At 44.1% G+C, this 23119-nt stretch overlaps 1 protein-coding gene across 1 annotated transcript in view; it reads left to right on the top strand.

Annotated features, from left to right (window-relative positions):
- Positions 1-22139, top strand: part of RASGRP4 (RAS guanyl releasing protein 4) — a 36063-nt gene extending 13924 nt beyond the window's left edge. Inside the window, exons 8-16 of the mRNA XM_075836667.1 lie at positions 53-169; positions 10076-10351; positions 12131-12211; positions 13186-13293; positions 15230-15339; positions 16873-17008; positions 20006-20042; positions 21380-21579; positions 21712-22139. Coding sequence (XP_075692782.1) covers positions 53-169; positions 10076-10351; positions 12131-12211; positions 13186-13293; positions 15230-15339; positions 16873-17008; positions 20006-20042; positions 21380-21579; positions 21712-21918 — 1272 coding nt within the window. The 3' untranslated portion in view covers positions 21919-22139. The remainder of the gene's footprint in view (positions 1-52; positions 170-10075; positions 10352-12130; positions 12212-13185; positions 13294-15229; positions 15340-16872; positions 17009-20005; positions 20043-21379; positions 21580-21711) is intronic.
- Positions 22140-23119: the final 980 nt, after the last annotated feature.

Below are 23119 nucleotides of genomic sequence, written 5' to 3'. Positions count from 1 at the left end.
CGAGCGTCATCTGCTTTTGCATTTGTTATAATTTTTGGTCTTTGTTTTTCAGAAACTCCGCAAACTACAGAACTTTAATACACTCATGGCAGTGATTGGAGGATTATGTCACAGTGCTATCTCTAGACTGAAAGAGACTCATGGTTACCTATCCCACGAGGTATTAAAAGTGAGTATCGAAAATACATCATTGATTATAAATGGCCCCAAGACCGAATTATCTGCTAGGTTGCTCAAACATTGGTCTGGGGTATACTTTTTTGTTTTACATGGTTGCTTGTACATCTCGCACCATACATCTCGGGTTATGTCAGATTTAGAGAGAACGTAAGGGGACACTTCTGTATGATCAGATGCGGACACAGACATCAGAAGGTTCCTGTGCAAGGGCAGTATATGGGTCAATTTCTAATATGATGGGAGCGGGAAGTTAGTCATAGACCTCTTTAATGGTTTCCAGAAAATCCCTGGCCACCAGTAATTTCTGAGTGATGCATGAGAATCATTAAAGGGGTTGTCTCAAGATCGACATTTATCCACACAAAAGGTTAAAAATGTTTGATAGCTGTGGCCCCACCACTGGGTCACTTAAAATCACTAGAACAGGGGACTTGAGCAGTTAGGGGAACTTTGAATGGAGCGGCGGATATGCATGGGCCCTGCTGCTCCATCCATAGTCTATGAGACTAACGGAGAAAGCCGAGTTGCGCTCAACTGTGTATGTCAACCCCATAGACATTGAATGGCGGCAGGGCACATCCTAGACTGCTGCTCTATTTAAGCTCTTCCTCACTGCACGGGGTGCAGTGAGAAGGAACGGGGGGCTTGGAATGCCCGTTCTAGGACCGCCTATTGTACTCTTAACCCCAGAATGAGCAGATATCTACAGCAATAAATGACAAGTATGTCTTCGTTCACATCTGCGTCGGGACTCCGTTCATGGGTTCCGTTGGAGCTTTCCATCAGGAGAACCCATGAATGGAATCCAAACTGAAGCAAACGGAAACCATAGCTTTACTTTTGCATCACCATTGATTTGCAGACAGATCTGGTGCAAATGGTTTCCGTTTGTTACTGTTCTGTAAGGGTTCCGTCGTTTTGACGGAATCAATACCTTAGTCGACGGCACTATTCATTCCATAAAAACGACGGAACCCGTACACAACGGTGACAAACGGAAACCATTTGCACCGGATCCGTCACCATTAAAATCAATGCTGATGCAAACGGAAACCTACGGTTTACGTTTGTTTCAGTTTGGATTCCGTTCATGGGTTCTCCTGACGGAAAGCTCAGACAGAACCCATGAGTCCCAACGCAGATGTGAACGAAGCCTTATACTGAATCTTTTCCACAAAACTATCAATCTACTCAGCTCCTCCTGCTCTATAACATGCTGCCGGCAGATCAGATTGCGTTTACAATGTGACAGGTTTCCCTTATGAAGAAAAGGTGACCTAATACTTAAGATGGTTCCCCCTTTCTTTGTTTGTTGACATTGTGGTTTCTGAGAAGGGGAGACCTACATAGTTTCACAATGTCCATGGTAAAGAGGGATGGAGTTGACGTACAGCGGTCTCCTCTATGATATGTGCACTCTTGCCTAACAGTAGTACATAGACTTTGCATGTCGCATAGTAGTTTCCTTGGTCTTAAAGGTTATGTACACCTCTGAAAACTTTTTTTTTTTTAAATAAAAATATTTAGCAGTGTGTTTGGTGCAACTTTCTAATTACTTTTTATTAAAAATAATTGTTACTCTGAGATACAGCTGCTTTGTATTCTATATACAGAGCAGCTGTATCTTGTGCTGAGACCTGAATCCGTCAGGTCAGCGCACTGACGGGTTTAGTGTCAGCGGGTCCTGCATGTCTCTGACACGCAGGATCAAGCTGTTACCGACCACATCTAAGTTCATAACTTAGATCTGATCAATAACGGGTGGTTCCTGCGTGTCAGAGACACAGGACCTGTGTAACTTCCACATCCGCGGACCGTCGTTCTTACCTGCCCCCCGAAGGACGAGTGAGTGCCGGGCGGCATCTCCCTCCTGAGAGATGCCGGCACTCACTTCTGCATCGCTGCACTGGTTCCCATAGGGTGTGCGCGCGCTCGCGTCCGGCCTTACAGGGCCACTGCACACACGAGTAAGATCTGTAATTAGCCCATGATCACCCTGGACTATATAAAGGGCTTTCACTCATTGCCTGAGCATTGTTGTGTTTACCCATGTTAGTCTTAGCAATTGGTCCCTTAGTGTTACCCTGTTCCCGTTGTTCCTGTGCCCTGCTACCTGTTTTCTGTATCCCGTGCTATATCTATTCCTGTGCCTTAACCGGTTGGCAGTCATGTTGTACCACCGGTTACGTCGTCTGCTGATATACACCTCCTATCATCTATTCTGAGCCTCCATTACTGTCTGAACTATTAAAGGTACTATTGTACTAGGACTGTTGTTTGGCCAGCTGCTACTCCTCTACGGCGGTGTGGCCTAGTGGGTCCACATACCCACTGATCGTGACAGTACGCTCAGGCCATGGACCCTGCTGGTCAACCCAAGACCATGACGACGTCACAAGCCATGCAGGCAGACCTGCGAGATGTTCAGTCACGACAAGACCAACTCCTCCTGGCAGTGAACTCCATTGCACAGCAACTGGATGCGCAAGCTGTAGCCATCACGGCATCTGTTCCTGTTGCTCCGGCTGTTCTTCCTACTACACCTCCTGTCAGTACCGGTGCCGTCTCCCGATTTTCGCTGCCACTACCTCCTCGCTACGATGGAGAAGTGAGTACCTGCAGGGGATTTCTGAACCGGTGCCACTTCATTCTACATGCCAGAGCATTTCCTTCCGATGGCGCAAGGATCGCTTTCATCATCTCTCTCCTTACTGGCAAGGCCCCAGCATGGGCAAATCCTATCTGGGAGACTGGACGAGTCTCGTCGGCAGCTGTGATCCTTCGCCAGGGAGAAATCTCTATGGGCAAGTACTCCATTCAGTTTTGCACCCTGGCGGCAGAGCTGTCCAGGAACAACGAGGCCTTGGTGGCAACATACTGGCAGGGACTGTCTTCCGAGATTAAAGACGAACTTGCCGCTCGTGATCTGCCACCTATCCTGGATGACCTCACTCTTCTTGCCACCCCGATTGACATGAGGATCCGGGAGCGATCCTAAGAGGTTCGTCTGGAGAGAAGATTCCCCAGGCTGGGCTGACTCCTACTTTCCAGCAATCCCTGTTGCCCTCACCAGTTGTTCCACCAGAGGAGCCCATTCAGGTGGACCAGCTGAAATTGTCAGCCCAGGAGAAACAACGCAGACGTACTTCGGGACTTTGTCTGTATTGCGGCCTCGCAGGCCATGTTGTGCGTTTGTGTCCTCAGAAGCCAAAAATACTTCAATGCCTAGGATTGGTTGGAGAGACAACACTAGGTGGAACGGAGCTGAATAAAAAATTCTCTTCAAAGCTGTCCATCCCCGTGACCATAGTGTCCGGCGAGAAGACGCACCGGGTCTCTGCCTATCTGGACTCTGGGTCCGCAGCAAACTTCATCCAGAAAGACCTAGTGGATCTTCTCCAGTTACCCACAGTCTCTCTGGAGACGTCTTTGGCTGTTGCCTCGGTGAATGGACTGCCTCTGCCCGACACGATTGTATCTGAAACCAAGCCGCTGAAGCTCCAAGTTGGAGCCCTTCATACTGAACTTATTTTGTTTCTAGTTTTGCCTAAAGTCGTCAATCCTGTCCTACTGGGCCTGCCTTGGCTCCGACTACATGCCCCAGTCCTTGACTGGAATTCCGGAGAGGTTTTCCCACGGGGCTCCAAATGTCGCAGCCGCTGTCTGTTGCAGATCCATTCTGTCCAGCCTCCTCTGCCTCAGTCATTGGTGGGATTGCCCCCCTCATTTCTCTCAGTTTGCGGATGTCTTCAGCAAGAAGGAGGCTGAGACGCTCGCTTCCCCCACACCGGGCTTATGACTATGCGTCCCCTCCCCGTGGACGGGTATACACTCTCTCCTTGCCAAAGATTCAGTCTATGTCGGTCTATATCAAGGAGAATCTGGAGAGGGGTTTCATACAAAGATCCTCCTCCCCGGCCAGGGCCGGGTTCTTCTTTGTCAGGAAAAAGGACGGATCTCTTCGACCTTGAATTCACTACTGTGGTCTCAATCAAATCACGGTCAAGAACAAATATCCGTTGCCACTAATTTCCAAACTATTTGACCGCATACGAGGAGCCAAGATTTTTTCTAAACTAGACTTGCGTGGGGCTTACAATTTGATCCGGATCCGCCAGGGTGACGAATGGAAAACGGCATTCAACACTCGAGACGGGCACTATGAATACCTGGTAATGCCCTTCGGTCTGTGTAACGCTCCCGCGGTCTTACAAGAATTAATCAATGATATCTTCTGAGATCTCCTCTATGTCTGTGTTGTTGTCTATCTCGATGATATTGTGATTTTTTTCTCCAGATCCAACGACTCACCGGAGGCATGTCCGTCAAGTTCTGCTGCGATTAAGGGAGAATCGTTTGTATGCCAAGCTGGAGAAGTGCATTTTTTAGAAGAATTCTCTACCCTTCCTGGGCTACATCATCTCAGACCAAGTCCTCAAGATGGATCCCGAGAAGATGAAATGCGTCCTGGAATGGCCACGTTCTCAAGGCCTGAGGTCCATGCAGCATTTTTTGGGATTCGCCAACTTCTACCTGCAGTTTATCCCAAACTTCTCTTCACTGATGGCTCCTATCTCTACCCTCACCAAAGAAGGTATGAATGCCAATGAGTGGACTCCAGAGGCAGAATCTGCATTCAATAGACTTAAGAGTGCCTTCGCGTCAGCCTCAACCCTCCGTCATCCTGACGTGTCTCGACAGTTTTCGTTGGAGGTGGACGCCTCCTCTGTTGTTGCAGGTGCACTTCTGTTCCAGAGAGGTTCCAAAGGGAAGGCAGTGGTATGTGGCTATTATTCTAGACTTTTTTCTCCCGCAGAGTGCAATTACTTTATTGGGGATCGGGAGTTACTTGTCATTAAATTGGGTCTTAAGGAGTGGAGACATCTAGAGGGCACAACTCACCCCATCCTGATATATACCGACCACAAGAACCTCACCTATCTCCAGTCGGCCCAACGGCTGAACCCCAGTCAAGCCAGGTGGTCACTGTTCTTCACCAGGTTCCAATTTGTGCTCCACTACCGTTCCCGCTGACAAAAATGTGAGGGCCAAGGCCCTTTCCAGGTTATTTGAAACAGAGGACACCATGGAGTTTCCGCAAAGTATCATTGACCTGTATTATTTCTGTTAATCCTCTGCAAGTTAGAGACATCCCTCTGGGGAGGATTTTTGCGCGGTTGGCAGACAGGAGGAGAATCCTTCGCTGGGGGCACAGCACCAAACTGGCTGGGCATGCTGGTGCTCGTAAAACTCGAGATCTGATCGCCCATCATTTCTGTTGGCCCATGATGCCCAAAGATATTGTGGACTTTGTCTCTTCCTGAACTGTGTGTGCTTCCAACAAAGCTGCTCACTCCAAGCCTGCCGGTCTGCTTCAGCCTCTGCCCGTGCCCAATGTTCCCTGGCAGCATATAGCAATGGACTTTGTCACAGACCTTCCTTCCTCTGCAGGATGCAATACGGTCTGGGTGGTGGTGGGCGAGGTTCTCGAAGATGGCTCATTTTATCCCGCTGACCGGTCTACCTTCTGCTTCTCGACTGGCTAATCTCTTCATCCAACACATCTTCCGTTTGCATGGCTTGCCTCTTCATATCGTGTCTGATCGGCGGATTCAGTTCACCTCGAAATTCTGGAGAGCCCTCTGTAAACTCCTAGATGTGAAGTAGGACTTTTCTTCAGCCTACCATACCCAGTCCAATGGCCAAGTCGAGAGGATTAACCAAATCATAGAGAATTATCTTCGCCACTTCATCTCCACGCAACATGATGACTGGGTACAGCTTCTTCCATGGGCCGAGTTCTCATACAACAACCACACAAGTGAGTCCACCACTTCCACACCATTCTACATTGTGTACGACCAACATCCACAAATCCCTCTTCCTGTTCCGGCTACATCCCAGGTACCCGCAGCTGACTCTGCATTTAGAGACTTTCTACAGGTCTGGCAGCAAACCCGGTCCACTATTCTGCTGGCAATCGATCGCATGAAGTGAAAGGCGGATACTAGGAGAAGAGAGCCGCCTAAGTATCTGCTGGGTACCAAAGTCTGGCTGTCCTCTAGAAATATCCATTTAAAGGTGCCTTCCGACAAGTTTGCTCCCAGGTTCCTCGGACCCTTTGAGATACTACAACAAATAAATCCTGTCTCCTATAAGCTTCGGCTGCCTCCTACCCTCAGAATCCCCAACTCCTTTCATGTGTCCCCCCTGAAGCCTGTGGTCTGGAACCGCTATAGTAAGACTCGTGGTCCCGCAGTGGCTCCCAGCGGTTCATCTGACGTGTTTGAGGTGAAGGAGATCCTGGACTGCAAGAGGGTAGGAGGAAGGACTTTTTATTTGGTGGATTGGAGGGGGTTTGGTTCAGAGGAGAGGTCCTGGGAGCCAGAGGAGAACCTCAATGCTCCTACCCTCATTAAAAAGTTCCTCTCTCCCTCTGGCCCCAAGAAGAGGGGGCGTAAGAGGGGAGATACTGTGACATCAACAGTCGCGGACCGTCGTTCTTACCTGCACCGCGATGGCCGCGGACATTGATGAGTGAGTGCCGTGCGGCATCTCCCTCCTGAGAGACGCTGGCACACACTTCCGCATCGTTGCACTGGTTCCCGTAGGGTGCGTGCGCTCACGTCCGGCCTTAAAGGGCCAGTGCACACACATGAGTAAGATCTGTAATTAGACCACGATCACCCTGAACTATAAAAAGTGCTCTGCCCTTTCACTCATTGCCTGAGCGTTATTGTGTTTACCCATGTTAGTCTTAGCAAATTGCCCCTTAGTTTTATCCTGTTCCCGTTGTTCCCGTTCCCTGCTACCTGTATCCTGTATCCCGTGCTATATCTGTTCCCCTGCTTTAACCTGTTGAAGTCGTCTTGTGCCACCGGTCACGTCTGCTGATATACACCATGTCTGGTGTCTACAAGTTCATCTGTGCCGAGCCTCCATTACTGTCTGGACAATTAAAGGTACTATTCTACTAGGACTGTTGTTTGGCCAGATGTTACTCCGCTATGGCGGTGAGGCCTAGTGGGTCCACATACCCACGGATCGTGACAACCTGCTGACACTGAACCTGTCAGTGCCGCTGACCTGACAGATTCAGGTCTCAGCGCAAGATACAGCTGCTCTGTATACAGAATACAAAGAAGCTGTATCTCAAAGAGTAAAAATACTTTTTAATAAAAAGTAATTAGAAAGTTGCACCAATCACACTGATACATATTTTTTATTTAAAAAAATAAGTTTTCAAAGGTGTACATAGCCTTTAAGACAATATAATAGACAAGCGTCTTGTAATTAACCCTCTATTGAGCAATGTCTAGGTCCGCAGAATAAGACAGGAGATTGTTGTAAGGGTGATAAATGGCTAGAAGTAGTAAGAATAAGAAGGAATAGGTCTGATATGTGTCAAGACCTGAGTTGCATTGTTAGTGAAATAGATAAGACACTTCTGAGAGTCGAGGACCTGACACTCATATCTCATTCTAAGAAACCTACCACAACTTCTTACCACAAGAACACAATAAGCTGATTTCTTCAACTGTTATTTGTTGCTATAAGTCTTCTGTCAGGTAACTTCAGATCAAGACAATTGCAGGTTAATATTAAATTGATCTTTATTTATTCTTAAGACAAGCAAGAGATGTAGGGTCACCCATCGTCAATTTCAAAGTTTCATTTTTCGGTGCGGAGTTGGGTGTAAGGGTTTGGTCTTTTCTACAGTTTGCAGGCAAATTCATGGTGGTTTGTGGGGGTGTTAAAACAAAAATAATTTAAAAAATAAGTTGAGTTGCATTATGTGTGTAACAACCGGTGAGCTAGAAAAGCTTTTTATGATGCTTTATATCAAATTTATAAGATAATTACATTTAGTCTATGCCCCAAAAAACCTCCAGTACCGCCAGTACTGCAATGGAAAACATTTGCAGGTCCGAAGATGCAACCAAAATAATAATCTTTATTTATATAGTGCCAACATATTCTGCAACGCTTTATAATTGGGAACGTAACAAACAAGTAAAATGACTAATAATCAAAACAAATGAACAACCAATGAGACAAAGGAGAGCGGCTCATGCGCATAAGAGTTTACAATCGAAATGGACAGGGAGGAATGACATAATAGGTACATGGCGCTAATTTTATCCATGGGATTGACTCCTTGTGTTGGCAATGGATATATAAATACATTTCATGAACCAGTCACCCAGCCAGTGTCTGTCAACATGGATAGAAAGAAGTGCAGAGTGATGCATTGTGGATAGCTAGTTGAGGACAGAGTAGGGTAGAGATACCTGTGATTAGGTTTGGTTGTGTACGGCGCATCAACGATGGTTATTGCGACAAAGACCACCATAAAAAAGTTTTTAAATGAAACAAAAACTTGGAATATTAAAATCAAATCTAATAGTCCGGGGCAGTGAGTTCTACAGAATGGGTGCAGCACGGGAGAAGTCCTGCAGAAGATGTAACGAGGAAGGATATGAGTCATAGGTCATTGGCTGAATAAAAAGCATGAGTGGATTAATCGTTAGAGGCTAGACCGGAGATGTATGATGGTGCAGCATTGTGGAGAGTTCTGAAGACTAGATGGTGAGTTTTGAGTTTAATTTTACAAAAATATAATCTCCAGAAGGTCCATTGTACTTCCCAGTCAAACCAGGTGCAGCTGAGTTGCAGTTTCTGAAATTCTAAATAATCCATAAATGGGTTTTCCTATGAAGCTACTAGATATGGAATAAAAGTTTGAGCAGTGGCGGTCCGACCTCACTTGTTCCCCCACCAACCGGGAGAATTGGCCCGCCTTGTCCCTGTTCCTAAAAAGAAGTGACCATCAATGTATAGTCACTCTTCATTAAAATGAGAAATACGAAAAACAGCCAAGTGAGTTTCTCCGCTGCGATCTGATACCCTAGTTCTTATGCGGCAAAAGTGTTTTGTGGACATTGAAATTTCACAAGAATTATAGCAGAAGTGCATGTGTGGTCACCTCTTACTTAATTGTGCTCAGTCTTTACTTAGCAGCTTTTTCACTACACTTCATTACAGCAGACTTTGCTCAAGTGACTCTAGTTTAGCTTTGCTTAGATATAGTGTTGTGAGAAAAAAATGCAGTATAACTTGTATTTTAATCATTTAAGTCCTTTAATTTGTGATTAAATTGACAACTGGGTGTTACCAGTTGGGGGGGTGTCCCTACATAGTCTAGCATGGTCCAATCAGTGCTCACAGTCTTAGACTGTGTAGGGACACACCCCTTTGAAAAGGGGAATGGTAACACCCAGTTATCAATTTATTCATTCATTTCCAGGAGGCATAACAGAGGAATAGCACAATGCAGAGTTCTAAGAAAAGATGCTCCAGAATTGTGATTTTTTTTTTTTTTAAATACAAGTATTTACTATTACAGACACATCAGAATAGCTGACAGGTCCACTTTAAATATATAATATTAGTAAGTATTTACCGCTGAACAACCCAAGACTACTCCAAGGATTTTACTTATTAACCCATAACCATTCTAGACCACGAGAGATACTAGGTATTAACTGTTAAGACAGTCTAGACCCATAGGGATATTACAGGAATACTATCACTCACCACTTAACCATCCCATTTAAAAATTTGTGATGTAGTACACGTAGAAAGTTCGGAAAGTAAATAAATCGGGGTGGAGGAGGGGAATTTTGCCATCTATGTCGGGAGCAACAAGGAACATTCCCCTTTAAAAATACCGCCTTTGCCCTGGGATGCTGTGCAGGAAGAGGGCCATGTCTCATCCTCTTCCATTTAGACACATGTCTGTTGTACCTAATGACATATTGAACCTGTGTGTGCCATCTTGTATTTATTTAGGTTATGGTACACTTACGCCCTCTCTATTGATTTCTCCTCACAGACCCTCAGCGAGATGACAGAGCTCCTATCCTCAAGCAGTAACTACAGTACATATCGGAGGGTATATAACGAATGTGGGGGGTTTAAGATTCCCATTCTTGGGGTGCAGCTTAAGGACTTAGTTTCACTTAATGAGGCCCTGCCTGATTACTTGGACAATGGGAAAATCAATGTCAGCAAACTACAGAGTCTCTATCAACATATCCTGGAATTACGTCAACTTCAGAAAACCAGTCCTCCATTCAAAGCCAACAAGGATTTGATACTGCTGCTTACTGTAAGTATCACCAAGTTTGTGCTATGCCAATGAGCGTGCTATACTATTACTAAGGGCTCATCAGGCGAGCGTACTATACTATTACTAAGGGCTCATCACGGACATGTGTTAAGGGGCGTTAAAACAACGGCCGTCTCACGGACTCATGTATTTCAATGGGGCCGTTCACATGACTGTTGTTTCAACGGAGCATTTGAAGGGTCCGTGAACAAATAGAATATGTCCTATTTTATTGCGTGTCACGCATCCCTCCATAGACTCTGGTTTATGGGCGATCCGTGACAACGCGTCCCGCATGGGTGCCCCTCGGACGTCCATTTTTCACGTCAGAGGTTGCCGACACTAGTCTGAATGTAGCCTTACTGTGAGTACTATAAATATCCGGAACAAAAAAACAAGCCATTGAGACCATTCAGGGGCATAGCTATAGGGGCTGCAGAGGTAGCAGTCGCATTGGTCCCTGGTATCTGAGGTGGCCCAAAGGCCCCTCTGCAACATTCCACCAGTATTATAAATGCTCTCTTACTAATATTCAAATCAGGACATTTTAAGCTTCGACCCCATTCCACCGAGGAATGAGCCCCTAACCATCTGGAAACGTCCACTTTCAGTGAAATTTTTGATAAATTCTGCCCTTTTTGAGGCTCGGTTCGCGGGATTGTCCTGCGAAAATCCAGACTATTTGTCACGGAAATTTAGCTGTATCCATCTAGAAGATATAACCAAACCAATGGTCATTATGTGAAGATCTAAAGATGACAATGGGATATTCAAAAAGATAATGTTAGAGGTGGATTCCATTTATCTAATGGTTGACATATCACTGAGGATTTCAGGCAACTGGATTATGGAACCCACTCACAGAATGAATATGTACTGTTTTTGAGGAATCTCCTTTCAAGATGTGAGGAACAAAATCAAACTGGACTCAAAGACCACCACAGCAATATAGGTGAACCAGAAAACGCAATCTAGGGGACATGGAAGACTATGCTAGTTTCTAGCACAGAATAAGACTTGACGTCTTAATGAGCTCTTTACCTCTAGCACCCCCTTTTCCTTAAAGATGGATACTTGAATTCTTACTGGTACTTGGTTGATCAAGGTCTTGACAAGATGTAAACCACTTCTCTCCATTATGGAAGCCAAGAGTGATAGAACCAGACATGAAATGAAGGTAAGGACAGGCCTGACTACAAAGACCATACCAGATAAAGTTAACTGGACAATGACGGCAGCATTGAGTAGCTAGGACATAGCACATTGGGAAGAACAAGACTACACAACTTGGATATGGGCACAGGACTCACCAGGAACCTACAACCCCTGGTAATTCAAAACATTTGCCTTATTCGAAAGATATAAAAAAAAAGTAAGGCAAAAAGCATAATCTAACAGTATAATAAAACTTTTCTTTGAAACACATGGTGTCATTGGGCGTATGTTTTTTTTTTCTTTCTGTCCAACAAAGATAACGTCAACTTTGAATGTTCCTCGTTAAGTCAAATTCAGAGTGTTACTGTATGTATCATATACAGTGAAGCCTCTCCAAAAGACCACTTCTCTGAGAAGACCATCCCTGATCTAGACCAGATTATTATGTGGCGAATTTTAAATTCCCTTATATTTTATGTATATTGGCCTCTTCTTTGAGTGGACTACCCCACTAGAAGATGTTTTGTCACTGAAATGTTGGGTTAGTGGTATCACTATATACAGTATAATTGTTTTATATATTTCTTTGGACACATGTTTATATGTTTACATTTCTCTTTATAGTCATCTTTGGACACGTTTTATACAGAAGATGAGATTTATTCATTATCCTACACACGGGAGCCGCGCAGCTCTAAATTAATGGTAAGAATCTTCCCAAATGTTGTGCTTGAATTCAATTTTTGAGGGAGGTTGCTAAATAACCATCAAATTATCTGAGCCTCTATGTTCAGCTGTATTATTTTCATCTTGGCTGGTTGCGTGCTGTCTGACTTTTTGGTGGACTGAGACTAGTCTTTTTGAGAAACAGAGACAAGATTGGCCTATTGGTCTTGGCCCAGGAATATGGGAATATTCTAGATTGTGTGTGGTTAGCAAAAAACAGACTCTGTGGTCTAGAGGTTCATGCGTGGTCTGATGGGTCTGGTCAGATGAGATCCACAGGATATGTCTGCGTTTATTAGCACCAACTACAGCTCTCAAAACAAAGGTGGGTCATCAGGGCTATTGCACCTGAAAATCTAAAAAATTCCAATACGCTGCTCGTAGGCCTTCAAAAGTATGTTGAGAGCCCATAAGCTATGTGCTCACTTTCAATAAACATTTGAATTTTTTTGTGGATTTCCCATAAGCACGCAGCTTAACATCAGTGCTGACTCAAAACACTTCCATCTTAAAGGGGCTGTCCACTTTGGACAATCCCTACTTGTTAGAAGGTTCAGATCACAAAGCTTCCCCCTGCTGGGAGCCCCCCAGAGATCAGTTGTAATCTGTGGGGAAACCTGACAGTAAATGTTCAATTTCCCTGCAGCGCCACCACAAGGGAAATTAAGCATTACACAGTGCACATTCAAATCAATGGGTTGTCCATGTAATACAGGACAGGGCAGGTCCCCCAGAGCGAGACACGCTCTTTGTAAATGCTCTCCACTCTATCCAAGAGATGAGGATCCTAAACATAGGACCCCCCTCTATAAATTCAGAATTCCTTAATAGGGTATATGAAAATTGTTATTCTAACCTGGGCAACCCTTTAACAGAGCTGCCAATTACCCCATAGTAGAAAATAAGTTTATGTCAAAAGGCTCTTAATGTTTTTATTTCTCTTCTCCCATTAGCCTACAGCTCCTCACAAGCCCCCAGAAGAGATTCCAGACTGGACACCAGTAGGGTCTTTACAGCTGGACCCTGAAAGCCTCAACCACAGTGTAGAGCAGATGGTGAAGGTAAGCCTTCTTGGAAATGGCGGACAACAAGCTGACATAGATAGCATCTAATTGTAAATTAAAGGGGCACCTGAAGTCTATCTAATCTCCATTTACAGTGTATTTGAAAGTAATCTATTGTTTTCTCTTAGTAGCCATTTCAGGCTAGGAAGAGACAGCAATCTATTTTACAAGAGCTGAAAAAAAGCACATGATCCTCTGGTCAGGGGTGTAACCTAGTACCATGTAAAGACCTCATTTTGATTTTAGGTACAGAGTTCCCTTTCTCAATATACACCCCTGCACAATTGAACCCCAGTCTAAGGGTCCTATTACATGGTCCGACATGGGCCGTGTAGACGTGTGCCGATCAACAAGACGGCTCGTTGATCGACGCTCGTTTGCTCCTTTCACACGAAGCAATGATTGGATATGTATAGGGACGATCGCTCGTTACTACGATCACTCGTCCCCATACATTGTCATCATGTCGGCGGCGCGTCTCCCTGATTACACAAAGAGATGTGCTGCCGCCAACGTTGATTTTTAATTCTGCATAAGAGAGCAGATCAGCCAATGAACGAGCAAACTCATTCAACGGCCGATCGTTGCCCTGATTACACACGGCAATGATCGGGAACGAGCGTTCTGTGAGCTCTTGTTTGCCCGATCATTGGCCTTTGTAGTAAGGCCTTAAAGGGGTTTTCCCATCAGAGACATTTATGACATATCCACAGGATATGTCATAAATGTCCGATAGATACGGGTCACACCTCTGGGACCCGCACCGATCTCTAGAACGGAGCCCCCTAAACCCCGCTCTAACTCTCTGTTTTGTGGCTGTGATTTCTGACCATGAATTACGGAAACAGAGTAGCTCACTGAGCTTCGCTGTTTCCTTAAGTCACATAGAACTGAATGGTAGTTACAGAAACAGCATAGTCCGCATGCTACGCTGCTTCCGTAATTGCCATTCACTACTATGGGAGTTACGGAAAAGTGTAGCTCAGTAAGCTACGCTGTTTTCGGCCAGAAATCACACGCTGTAGCCACAACACAGAGCAGTAGAACGAGGTTGAGGGGGCTCCGTTCTAGAGATAGGTGCGGGTCCCTCCTGTGGATATGTCATAAATGTCTCTGATGGGAAAACCCCTTTGAGGCCTTTGCCAAACAACTCCCCATATCTCAGCTTCCTGGACCCCTGTGATTGTGATATGGGAGAGTGCAATATTGGGGTAATCTATTGATCTCCCCAGATTTTCAGGTTTTGAGTGCAGTTTGGATTTTAACTATTTGCTGTCATTTGTATATAAGTTATAGTTAAACAAATAATGTACACAGTGAGCCAGCGGACACACACTCACTTCCTGACCACAGCTTCCTGCTGAGTGTGTTAACCATTCCCGCTGCTCACATGTGTGCTTGTTAATGCATATACACACACAGGTTTGCAGGTAAGTGTACATGTGTACACAGAAATATACAATGCCCTGTGTGATATCTTTCATCTTGCAGTATTTCTATAAGATGTGTAAATTCTCAAACGGACATAATTATTTACATTTATTGGCTGCAACTTTTGTGTATTTTGGAGTCGCAGGCAACTTCAATGGTTCCCTAAAGTAAACAAAGTAGCAAGCGACCTTGTGCATATCGCCAAAAAGCTAACCATGGTTGCAAGTTGCGGTAAAGCCGAGATTTTACAGAGAATTGTGGGCAACTCCGTGTCACGGAAGCATTACTGCCTCCACGACCTTGTGACCCAGTTTTGTGCAATTTTTTTGCAATGGTTGTTTCCCCCCCCCCCCCCAAAAAAAAAGATTGAGTTTACGTTGAAGACCTGGAAAGGACGTAATATTACCACGAATCACAAACCTCCAAAAGTTGTCGTGTAGCCCTAGCCTTAAAGTTGCATCCGCCTGGTTTTCTCCATGTAGCTTTAACTCTTTCCTTCTAGTCTGTTTTCCAGTTCTATGATCCAGATCAACGAGGCTTCATATGCCGGGAAGACTTTGAAAAAGTAGTTTCCAGTCTGCCGTTCTCTTGTCACATTCTTGAAAAGGACCGGTAAGTTTTAGGTACCGGTTGGATCATTTTAATTGGTTCTGTTAGGACTTCCTCATACATGTTACGCCCTGATTCTGCCTCCTATTCTATAACATAGGCACTACTGCACATAGGAGAGCACTTCCTGAATATGATGGGGGGTTAAGAGGAACTCCAGCAGACTAAAGAGATCAATCCCGCCAAACTTAACCTTACACACATTATAACAGTGTTTGTCTATTGTCCCCCATCCAACCTATTCATTAATTTATTTAATAATAGAATAATGCAGCTCTTGTCCACCATTTTGGTTTTAGAAATCACTGTCTACAGGCAGTAGCTCAGGTATCTACATGTCCTCTTATATTTTGCTCAAGCATAACAAATATAGGTATAAGAAGCTATAGAAATATAGTTGTATAAGAAATACAAGTAGAATGTTGGAGAGATACAGATGCAGGTGTAAGGCACAGGAGAGGCGGCAGATGGTGCCTTGTGCAGCAGCATTCAGCATGTCACAGGCAGTGTGCAAACTAGTGTTTAAAAGTAACTAAGTATGTGGTATAAACCATACAACACGTATATACATTAATCTGGCCAATAATGGTTTATCTTTTGTTCCAATCCAATGATTGCATGAGACTATGGAATGGGATTGGGGGGGGGGGGGAAATAGCAAAGGCTTCTGATGCTTAGAACTTCTTTGCTCCCCTATACTAAACAGTAGTTATGAGATTTTAGTCAATGGTAATTTACAAGCCTACAACTAATACCAGTAATCTTAGGTTTATTGAAATGTTGGGTCAAGGTGGTTGGGTATAGCAAAGGGACAGAAGGTATTGCTATTGGACATTTTAAGTGGTAATAAAGTTTTGAACAAGTGAACGTATGCTGCCATTATGGAAACTACCCAACAAAACTTTTACACAACATTGTCAAACATCTTCAACAGAACACTATGGAAGCTGTTCTATAATTTTATTACAGGACAATGGATTGGCTGGCATATTAAAAGACAGCTTCATCATTTAATTATTGAGTATTTATGATCACGCAGCATGGATGTCTCCATATAGTAACCAGTAAAGGGGTTGTCCGTAGTGGACAGAGTCATCTGATAAGCAGATCACAGGGTACCCCAGCAATCAGCTGTAGTCTGTGGGGGAAAACAGCAAAAAGTGTTGAATTTCACTGCAACAGCACCACCATAGGAGAAATAAAGTATTACACGGTTCCTATTTAAATCAATGGTCTATCCGTGTAATGCAGAGGTGTCGGGTCCTTCAGAGTGAGATACGCTCTTTGTAGTTGCTCTCAGCTATGGCTTATAGATGAAGAGCCCTATATGGGGGATCCCTCGAATAATTTGAAAAACCAGACACCTCCTTAGGTATTTTATAATAGTGACTTAGAAATGTGTAGGTAAGACGTTCATGTCCATATGGAAAATGAAGATGTAGTAACAGAGTGTGAAAGTCATGTCCATTGACAGGAGTGCAATGACTACAAATATATATATGTGACGGTGATATACAGATTGTATTCTCTTTATAGAGAGGGACCAGTCAACCATCAGGAGATGAGTTCATATTTTATGAAAGCCAGTCAAGTGTGCTCCAAACTAGGACTTCCTTTTTTGCAAAGTCTGGTGGAGATACGTCTGAAGGAAACACCGCTGTGCGCCAACTGTGTAAGAAACCGGTCTTCTTTTTCTATGTGTTTAGTTTCTTCAATCTGCAATAATGAAACTGGAGAACATGAGGTTTTAATATGTCGGTTAAGTAATCAGTTTTATGTATCATTTCTACCGATTCTATATCATTCTATTGATAAACCTGATTATGAAAATGTAAGAAAATCGAACAATATCTGGTTATTATGGTAAAAAATGACGCTACCACCCACCTCTCTGCTGTCCTTTATATGCAATCAAGTCATGAGTTCTCTCTTCACTCTGCTATATGACATATATATTACATATGTTCTTCTTTAAAGGAATTTTCCCACATACAACCCCAAATAGTTAATGAATGTGGGCCCCACCAATCACTAGAACCCATGTCCTCGTTCCTCCTCACTAGAATATCCATGGTGAGGAGGAGTTGTCTTAAATGGTAGTCAAGCATAAGCCATACGCTAAGCTGTTTTCATATGACTCATAGAATTGTATGCTTTGTCTACAGTTCGTATGCAGGCTGAAGTGTCTCCATGGTTACAGACTACAAACAAACCCTGCGTAGTCAGTCTAATCCTGTAGCCATGATACTGCAGCCACTACCTTCCTCCTGTCCCCTCTTCCACTGTCTGTAGGTTAGTAAGGCTCTGTTCACATCTGCGCTACAATTTCCGCATGATGGAAACCAACAACTCTCAATGGAACCCATTGGCTTTAATGGGCTCTGTTTGGATTCCATCATAGTTTCCAGCATTTTGACAGACAAATTAGCGATGCATGCTGCACTATTTTATCCAGCAAAAATAAGGCCATCTGCGCTGGAGCGGGAATTTTAGGGGTGAGAACCAGATTTATTATTTTATAGCCTTCCCTGCCCTAGAAATGATTTTTCTAAATTCCAGGAAAACCCTTTTAAAGTCGTTGTGCCATAAAAGACATTAATAGCATATCCAGGAGATGTCCTGAACAGGGGTCTCTTGACCCCGTCTCACCTGGTGTGGTGGCTACCGGCTACCACATCCACGCGGGGAATCAGTGCACAACACCATGAGTTTCCGAAAATTGCTGAGCTACGCGGTTTCTGTAACTCCTATAGAAGTGAACGGAAGTTACGGAAACAGCGTAGCACAGATAGCTACGCTGTTTCCGTAGCATGGGAGTAACGAAAATAGCATGGCTTGCTGTGCTACGCTGTTTCCATAACCCATTCACTTTTTTGGGAGACAGCGTAGCTCAGTCAGCGGCTGCCTCACCAGGCCAGGTGGGGTCGGGGGACAACTGTTCAGGACATAAGTGTGGTCCTAGAGATAAACGTCTGTCATGACACAAGCCCTTTATTTAGGATCACCATTCATTTTAGGCTCAAAAAAACTGTACTTAAATGGTCATTTGGCCCTATACTAGTAAGCTTAGGCTCTGTTCACATCTCCAGCAAGGTTTACATTTATAATGGAAACCACAACATCGTGTCGACTGCGTCTTATGACTAATATCACTAAAGCTTGACGGACACCATTGAATTATAATGGAAGTATGTCTGGTTCTACCGGGAAGTGCGTTGTAATATGTGGCGGAATCTGCCATGGAGCCTTCGGCCGAGATGTGAACAAAGACTTACTAGTTTTAATTACCCAAAGTCAGTAAGCAGATCAGAAAGATCATGTGCATGGAATCTACTCCCATAATGCACCTGTGTTGCCGCTGGTTCTACGTCCCCTGTATATACAGCAACGATGAAGAATTTGAAGCCCTTTGCCCTTTTTCTCTGCAGACGCGCAATGTCATAAGAGGCAGGAAGTGACACTTCAATGCCCTGTGGTTTGATTTCTGCTGAAGTGACCGCCCAAATCAGCGTGGTCACAGCAAGAGTAGCTGAGAAACTCGTGACACTTTAGTGACATAATAGGGCGGCGTTACATATGAAGCCCATGGCTTGTAGACATTTCTTTTAATCGCCCCATATCTACAATCGCTGTAGGTTTCTGGAGTTTCTTACAGTTGTGAATATCTGTATACAGTATATGGCAGGCAGCCGATTCTGCCTACATTGGACACTTACCTTTCAGAATACGATGGTAGATTTTATCTTCCCCGTCACATTTACCAGAGAGCAGCTTTCAACGGGATAGATGAATGAGATTATTTCTGTATGATGTGATCCAAGTTTTCTTTTTTTTTGGAAGAATTTAAAGGAACATTGTAGGACCTGAGGGGACTGTGCATAACACTAGGATTCAAAGAACAGCGAAGAGGAAATCCACCGCCCAACCGGACCTGCACTAGGCATAACACAGGGGGGCCTGAAGCATTTTTTCTTAAGGCCCTTTTACACAGGCCGAGTGTTCATATGAACGCTCGTTCCCAATCATTGCCCTGGGTAAACAAGGCAAGGATCAGCCGATGAACGAGCAATCGCTCATTCACCGGCTGATCGTATGGTTTATGCAGCCGACAATGTTGTCGGCAGCACATCTCCCTCTGTGAACAGGGAGATGTACTGCCGCCACGATGGTAATGCATAGGGATGAGTGATCATAGTAACGATCGCTCGTCCCCATACATTACTGAGCGTATCTCCTTGTGAAACGAGCGCCGATTGTCTCAGTGATCAGCACTCGGTTTTACAGCCAAAATTTGCCAGTGAAAAATAACCCCTAAAGGGGCTCGCTAATAATAGAAAAAAGGCTTTGTTTTTTGCCCCCAAAAACAGCGCCACTCTGATACATGGGCTGTGTCTGGTATTGCAGCTCAGCTCATTATCAGACAAAATCTAGAACAGAGATCACATGGTGCATGCGGAATCAAGCTGAACAGGTCCGTTCTGGCCAATTACAATAGTAGAAGTAGAGGACGTCTTGACAGAAGTCAATGTAGATCGACTGAAAATACGCAGTTTGTTCCTGTAGACGATTTCCCTAGAATCGGTCGCACTGATAAAGGGTCAGCCGACACATGGTCCTATTTATTTTTTTTACAGTTTCTGAAGTCGATCTCTTGTTTCTTCTTTTCTAGATTTGGAGTGTGGCGAAGCAAGGCTATGTGTCTGCAGGTAAATCTCTTCCGCCATAATCACATACTGTAACATCGGCCACAGACAGAAAATAGTCTTCTCGCTCACGGATGCCCCGCCATCGAGATGATAGCGCAACCAACACCCCCAGACTTAAAGGGTTTTTTTGCAGGATGAGAAAAACGTGGCTGCTTCCCTCCAAAAAAACATGGCTGTTGTGCACTGGTTGTGAGATACGGCAGTTAAGCTGGAATACCACACAACCCATGGACAGGGGTGGCGGCATTTTTTAAAGAAAGCAGCCATGTTTTTCTAATCCTGTACAACCCCTTTAAGTATAGCTGGACATACACTAGAAATTTTTGACAGACGTTTTATACCATTTTCAGACGACTGTCGGCACCTTTTCCTGACATGCACAAGCATGAGAGATGCCGACTAAAGTTAAACTGTTGCGTTGGATTTTTTGTGGTCGTTGTCGGGTGAAGTCATTGGAAGATTTAACCAAATGATAGAGATAGAGGTCCAGACCAGGCCACAGATCAAGGCAAAGATCGATTAGCGATCTGCCATTTTAGCTTAAGGGGTTGTTGTCCAGAACGACATCCTGCGCAGACCAACCATGAAAAACTAGCCAGCTTACGGCACCCTAACATAAGAATGCATGATGAGCTGAAAACTAGTCAATAATCTTTATTTAAAAATAAAATATTGTGTAAAAATTCCACCAGATAGGTCAGTTAAAATGGTTAAATTAATGTCCAGAATTCTGTGCTGAGTAATTTCGTAATACAGCTTTATAGGGGTTGGAGTTCAGTTTATGAGTTACAAAGCGCTGTACTATTCTGGCTGCCACCACTAGGGGGAACTCACCATATATAGATTTATACAACTCCTATTGAACTCTAGAACAACTCACTCTTCAGTAAACTCCCTCTAGTGGCTGCTGCAGGCTCCAATTTTTTTTCCCATTCAACTCTGGCTATGTGGAGGGAAAAATGTGATTTGGAGCCCTGTAAAAAAAAAAAAAAAAACTGGCCTGCTTTTTTCCATATTCCATGGTAACATATAGTAATATGGAACCGGTTTTGGCCTGCAAATCCATCAGCAGCTAGCAGACTGCTATTCATGGCAGCCTGTAAACGGATTTCCAGGGGAACGTCCTGCATCTTATCAGAAATTATCCGAATAAGTAATCCAATCACGTGTTTTTTAAAAGTACTAGGAGGGCACACCCTACCGTAGCTCTAAAATAATGAAAACCTCAAGGTCCCCTCCCACAGATTACAAGCAATCCTTGAGCCATTTGTTTCCACGTTTTTGCTTCATATCGGACATCTCGCCTGATTTCTTCGCTTGCGTTTGTTCTTCTTCAGGTCTTCACAATGATGTCATGGAGAACTGGCCTGCTAGTCAGTTAAGCACGGAAAGAAAAGGTCAATGTCAGAAAGCTTATCAGACACATGGGCTCCAGGGTTCTGGGGGGTCCGCACCAGCAGATCCTTTTCATATGAAATGTGGAGATGGCTGCAAGAGATCTGAAACTTTACTGAAGAAGCTAAAAGAGACAGAGGAGGTGAGAAAACAAAAATACTCCATGTGAGAAAACTTCTTGTTACGTGACATTACCTCTTAATACTTTCTCCTTTTGTGCCTAATAAAATTACTTGCCATGAATATCTGACATCTAGATTGTCTTTGGTTGCAGGAGAGGAACCGCCTATTGACGGAGAACGCCGCACTGCACCGTATCAACTCACAGACTGCAGCCGAGAACGCCAACTTACACAGCCACTTATGTGTATTACAAGACAAGGTGCAAGCACTGAGCAAGGACTCCAAGATGAAGCCGGCTCTCACACAAATCCTTCAGACCCTAAAAGCATTAAAAATAGAAAGTGACACAAACCCATGACTAAGACCAGATGAAGGACGTAATCCGTTTTACCAAGTATCGTGTAAATTACTCTCTATGGACACAGCGGAGCTTCCACTTGTACAGTATGAACCCTCCTACATACCTCCCTATGCTACATGGCAAAGACTAGAGCAAAATGGATCCATGCAAGTCAGAAATAACCATTTTTTTGTGGTTTTAATAGACCTCACAAACCTGGAAAAATAAAGCAAAACAAAACACCCAAACTCTTCAAATCATTGTCATTTAAAAGGAGTTCTGTGGTTAGAAAAAACACATTTTCAAATGCGCATTAGGGAATTCTGAGTTACTAGAAGGAGTTCGGTCCATTGTTCATTCATTAGCCAGAGCGGAGAGCAGGTAAGAATATGATCTCTCGCTGGAGGAGCTGCATCACATGGACAGCCCATTACAAAGCCCGATTTTTTTTATAGGAACGTTGTAATGCTTTATTTCACCTGTGGTGGCGCTGTGGGGAAATTGAACACTTGCTATAAGGTACCCACACAGATTAAAGCGAATTGCTCGGGGTGCCAGCAGCAGGACACCCTGTAATCCGATTATTTTCATAAGAACCTTCTAACAAAAGAGATACGGTCCAAAGCAAAAAAAATTATATTCAGGAGTTAAAAAGAGTATTCCTATCATATATATATATATATATATATATCATAGGATATGCCATAAATGTCAGATAGACGTGGGTACCACCTATCTATAGAACGGGGCCTCCTCACCTCCGTCCTATAGGCTTTCCAGAAACAGCCGAGTGCAGTTTGCTACACTGTTTCTGGAACTCCCATAGAAGTACATTTGAGTTATGGAAACCGCGAGCTCCACTGTTTCCAGAAATACATAGCTCTAGTAAAAACCAGGTGCATCTTACTCCTATGCTCTTTAGGCCAGGTTCACACAAACGTGAAAAAGTATCGTTTTTCACGTCTGAGTTGCACCTGTGCGGGTCCCATTTTCACGGATCCCCATAGACTTGAGTTAAAACAACGGCCGTGTGAACAGCCCCATTGACTTACAGGTGTCCATAAATTCGGCCTTCGACTGACGTATGAAATTAAATCCCCCCCATGGCGTACCATATTCTCCCCTAGTTGCTATGTCTGTAGGGGAGAATACTTCCACAATGAGACATGCAATGCAATTTCTAATTGAATCCCGGAAGAAGAAAAAATAAAAACACATT

Source organism: Rhinoderma darwinii, chromosome 8 (assembly GCF_050947455.1).
Source record: "Rhinoderma darwinii isolate aRhiDar2 chromosome 8, aRhiDar2.hap1, whole genome shotgun sequence".
Taxonomy (NCBI): Eukaryota; Metazoa; Chordata; class Amphibia; order Anura; family Rhinodermatidae; genus Rhinoderma; species Rhinoderma darwinii.
The sequence above is the reverse complement of the archived record's forward strand: the minus strand, read 5'-3'. Positions and strand labels throughout refer to the sequence as shown.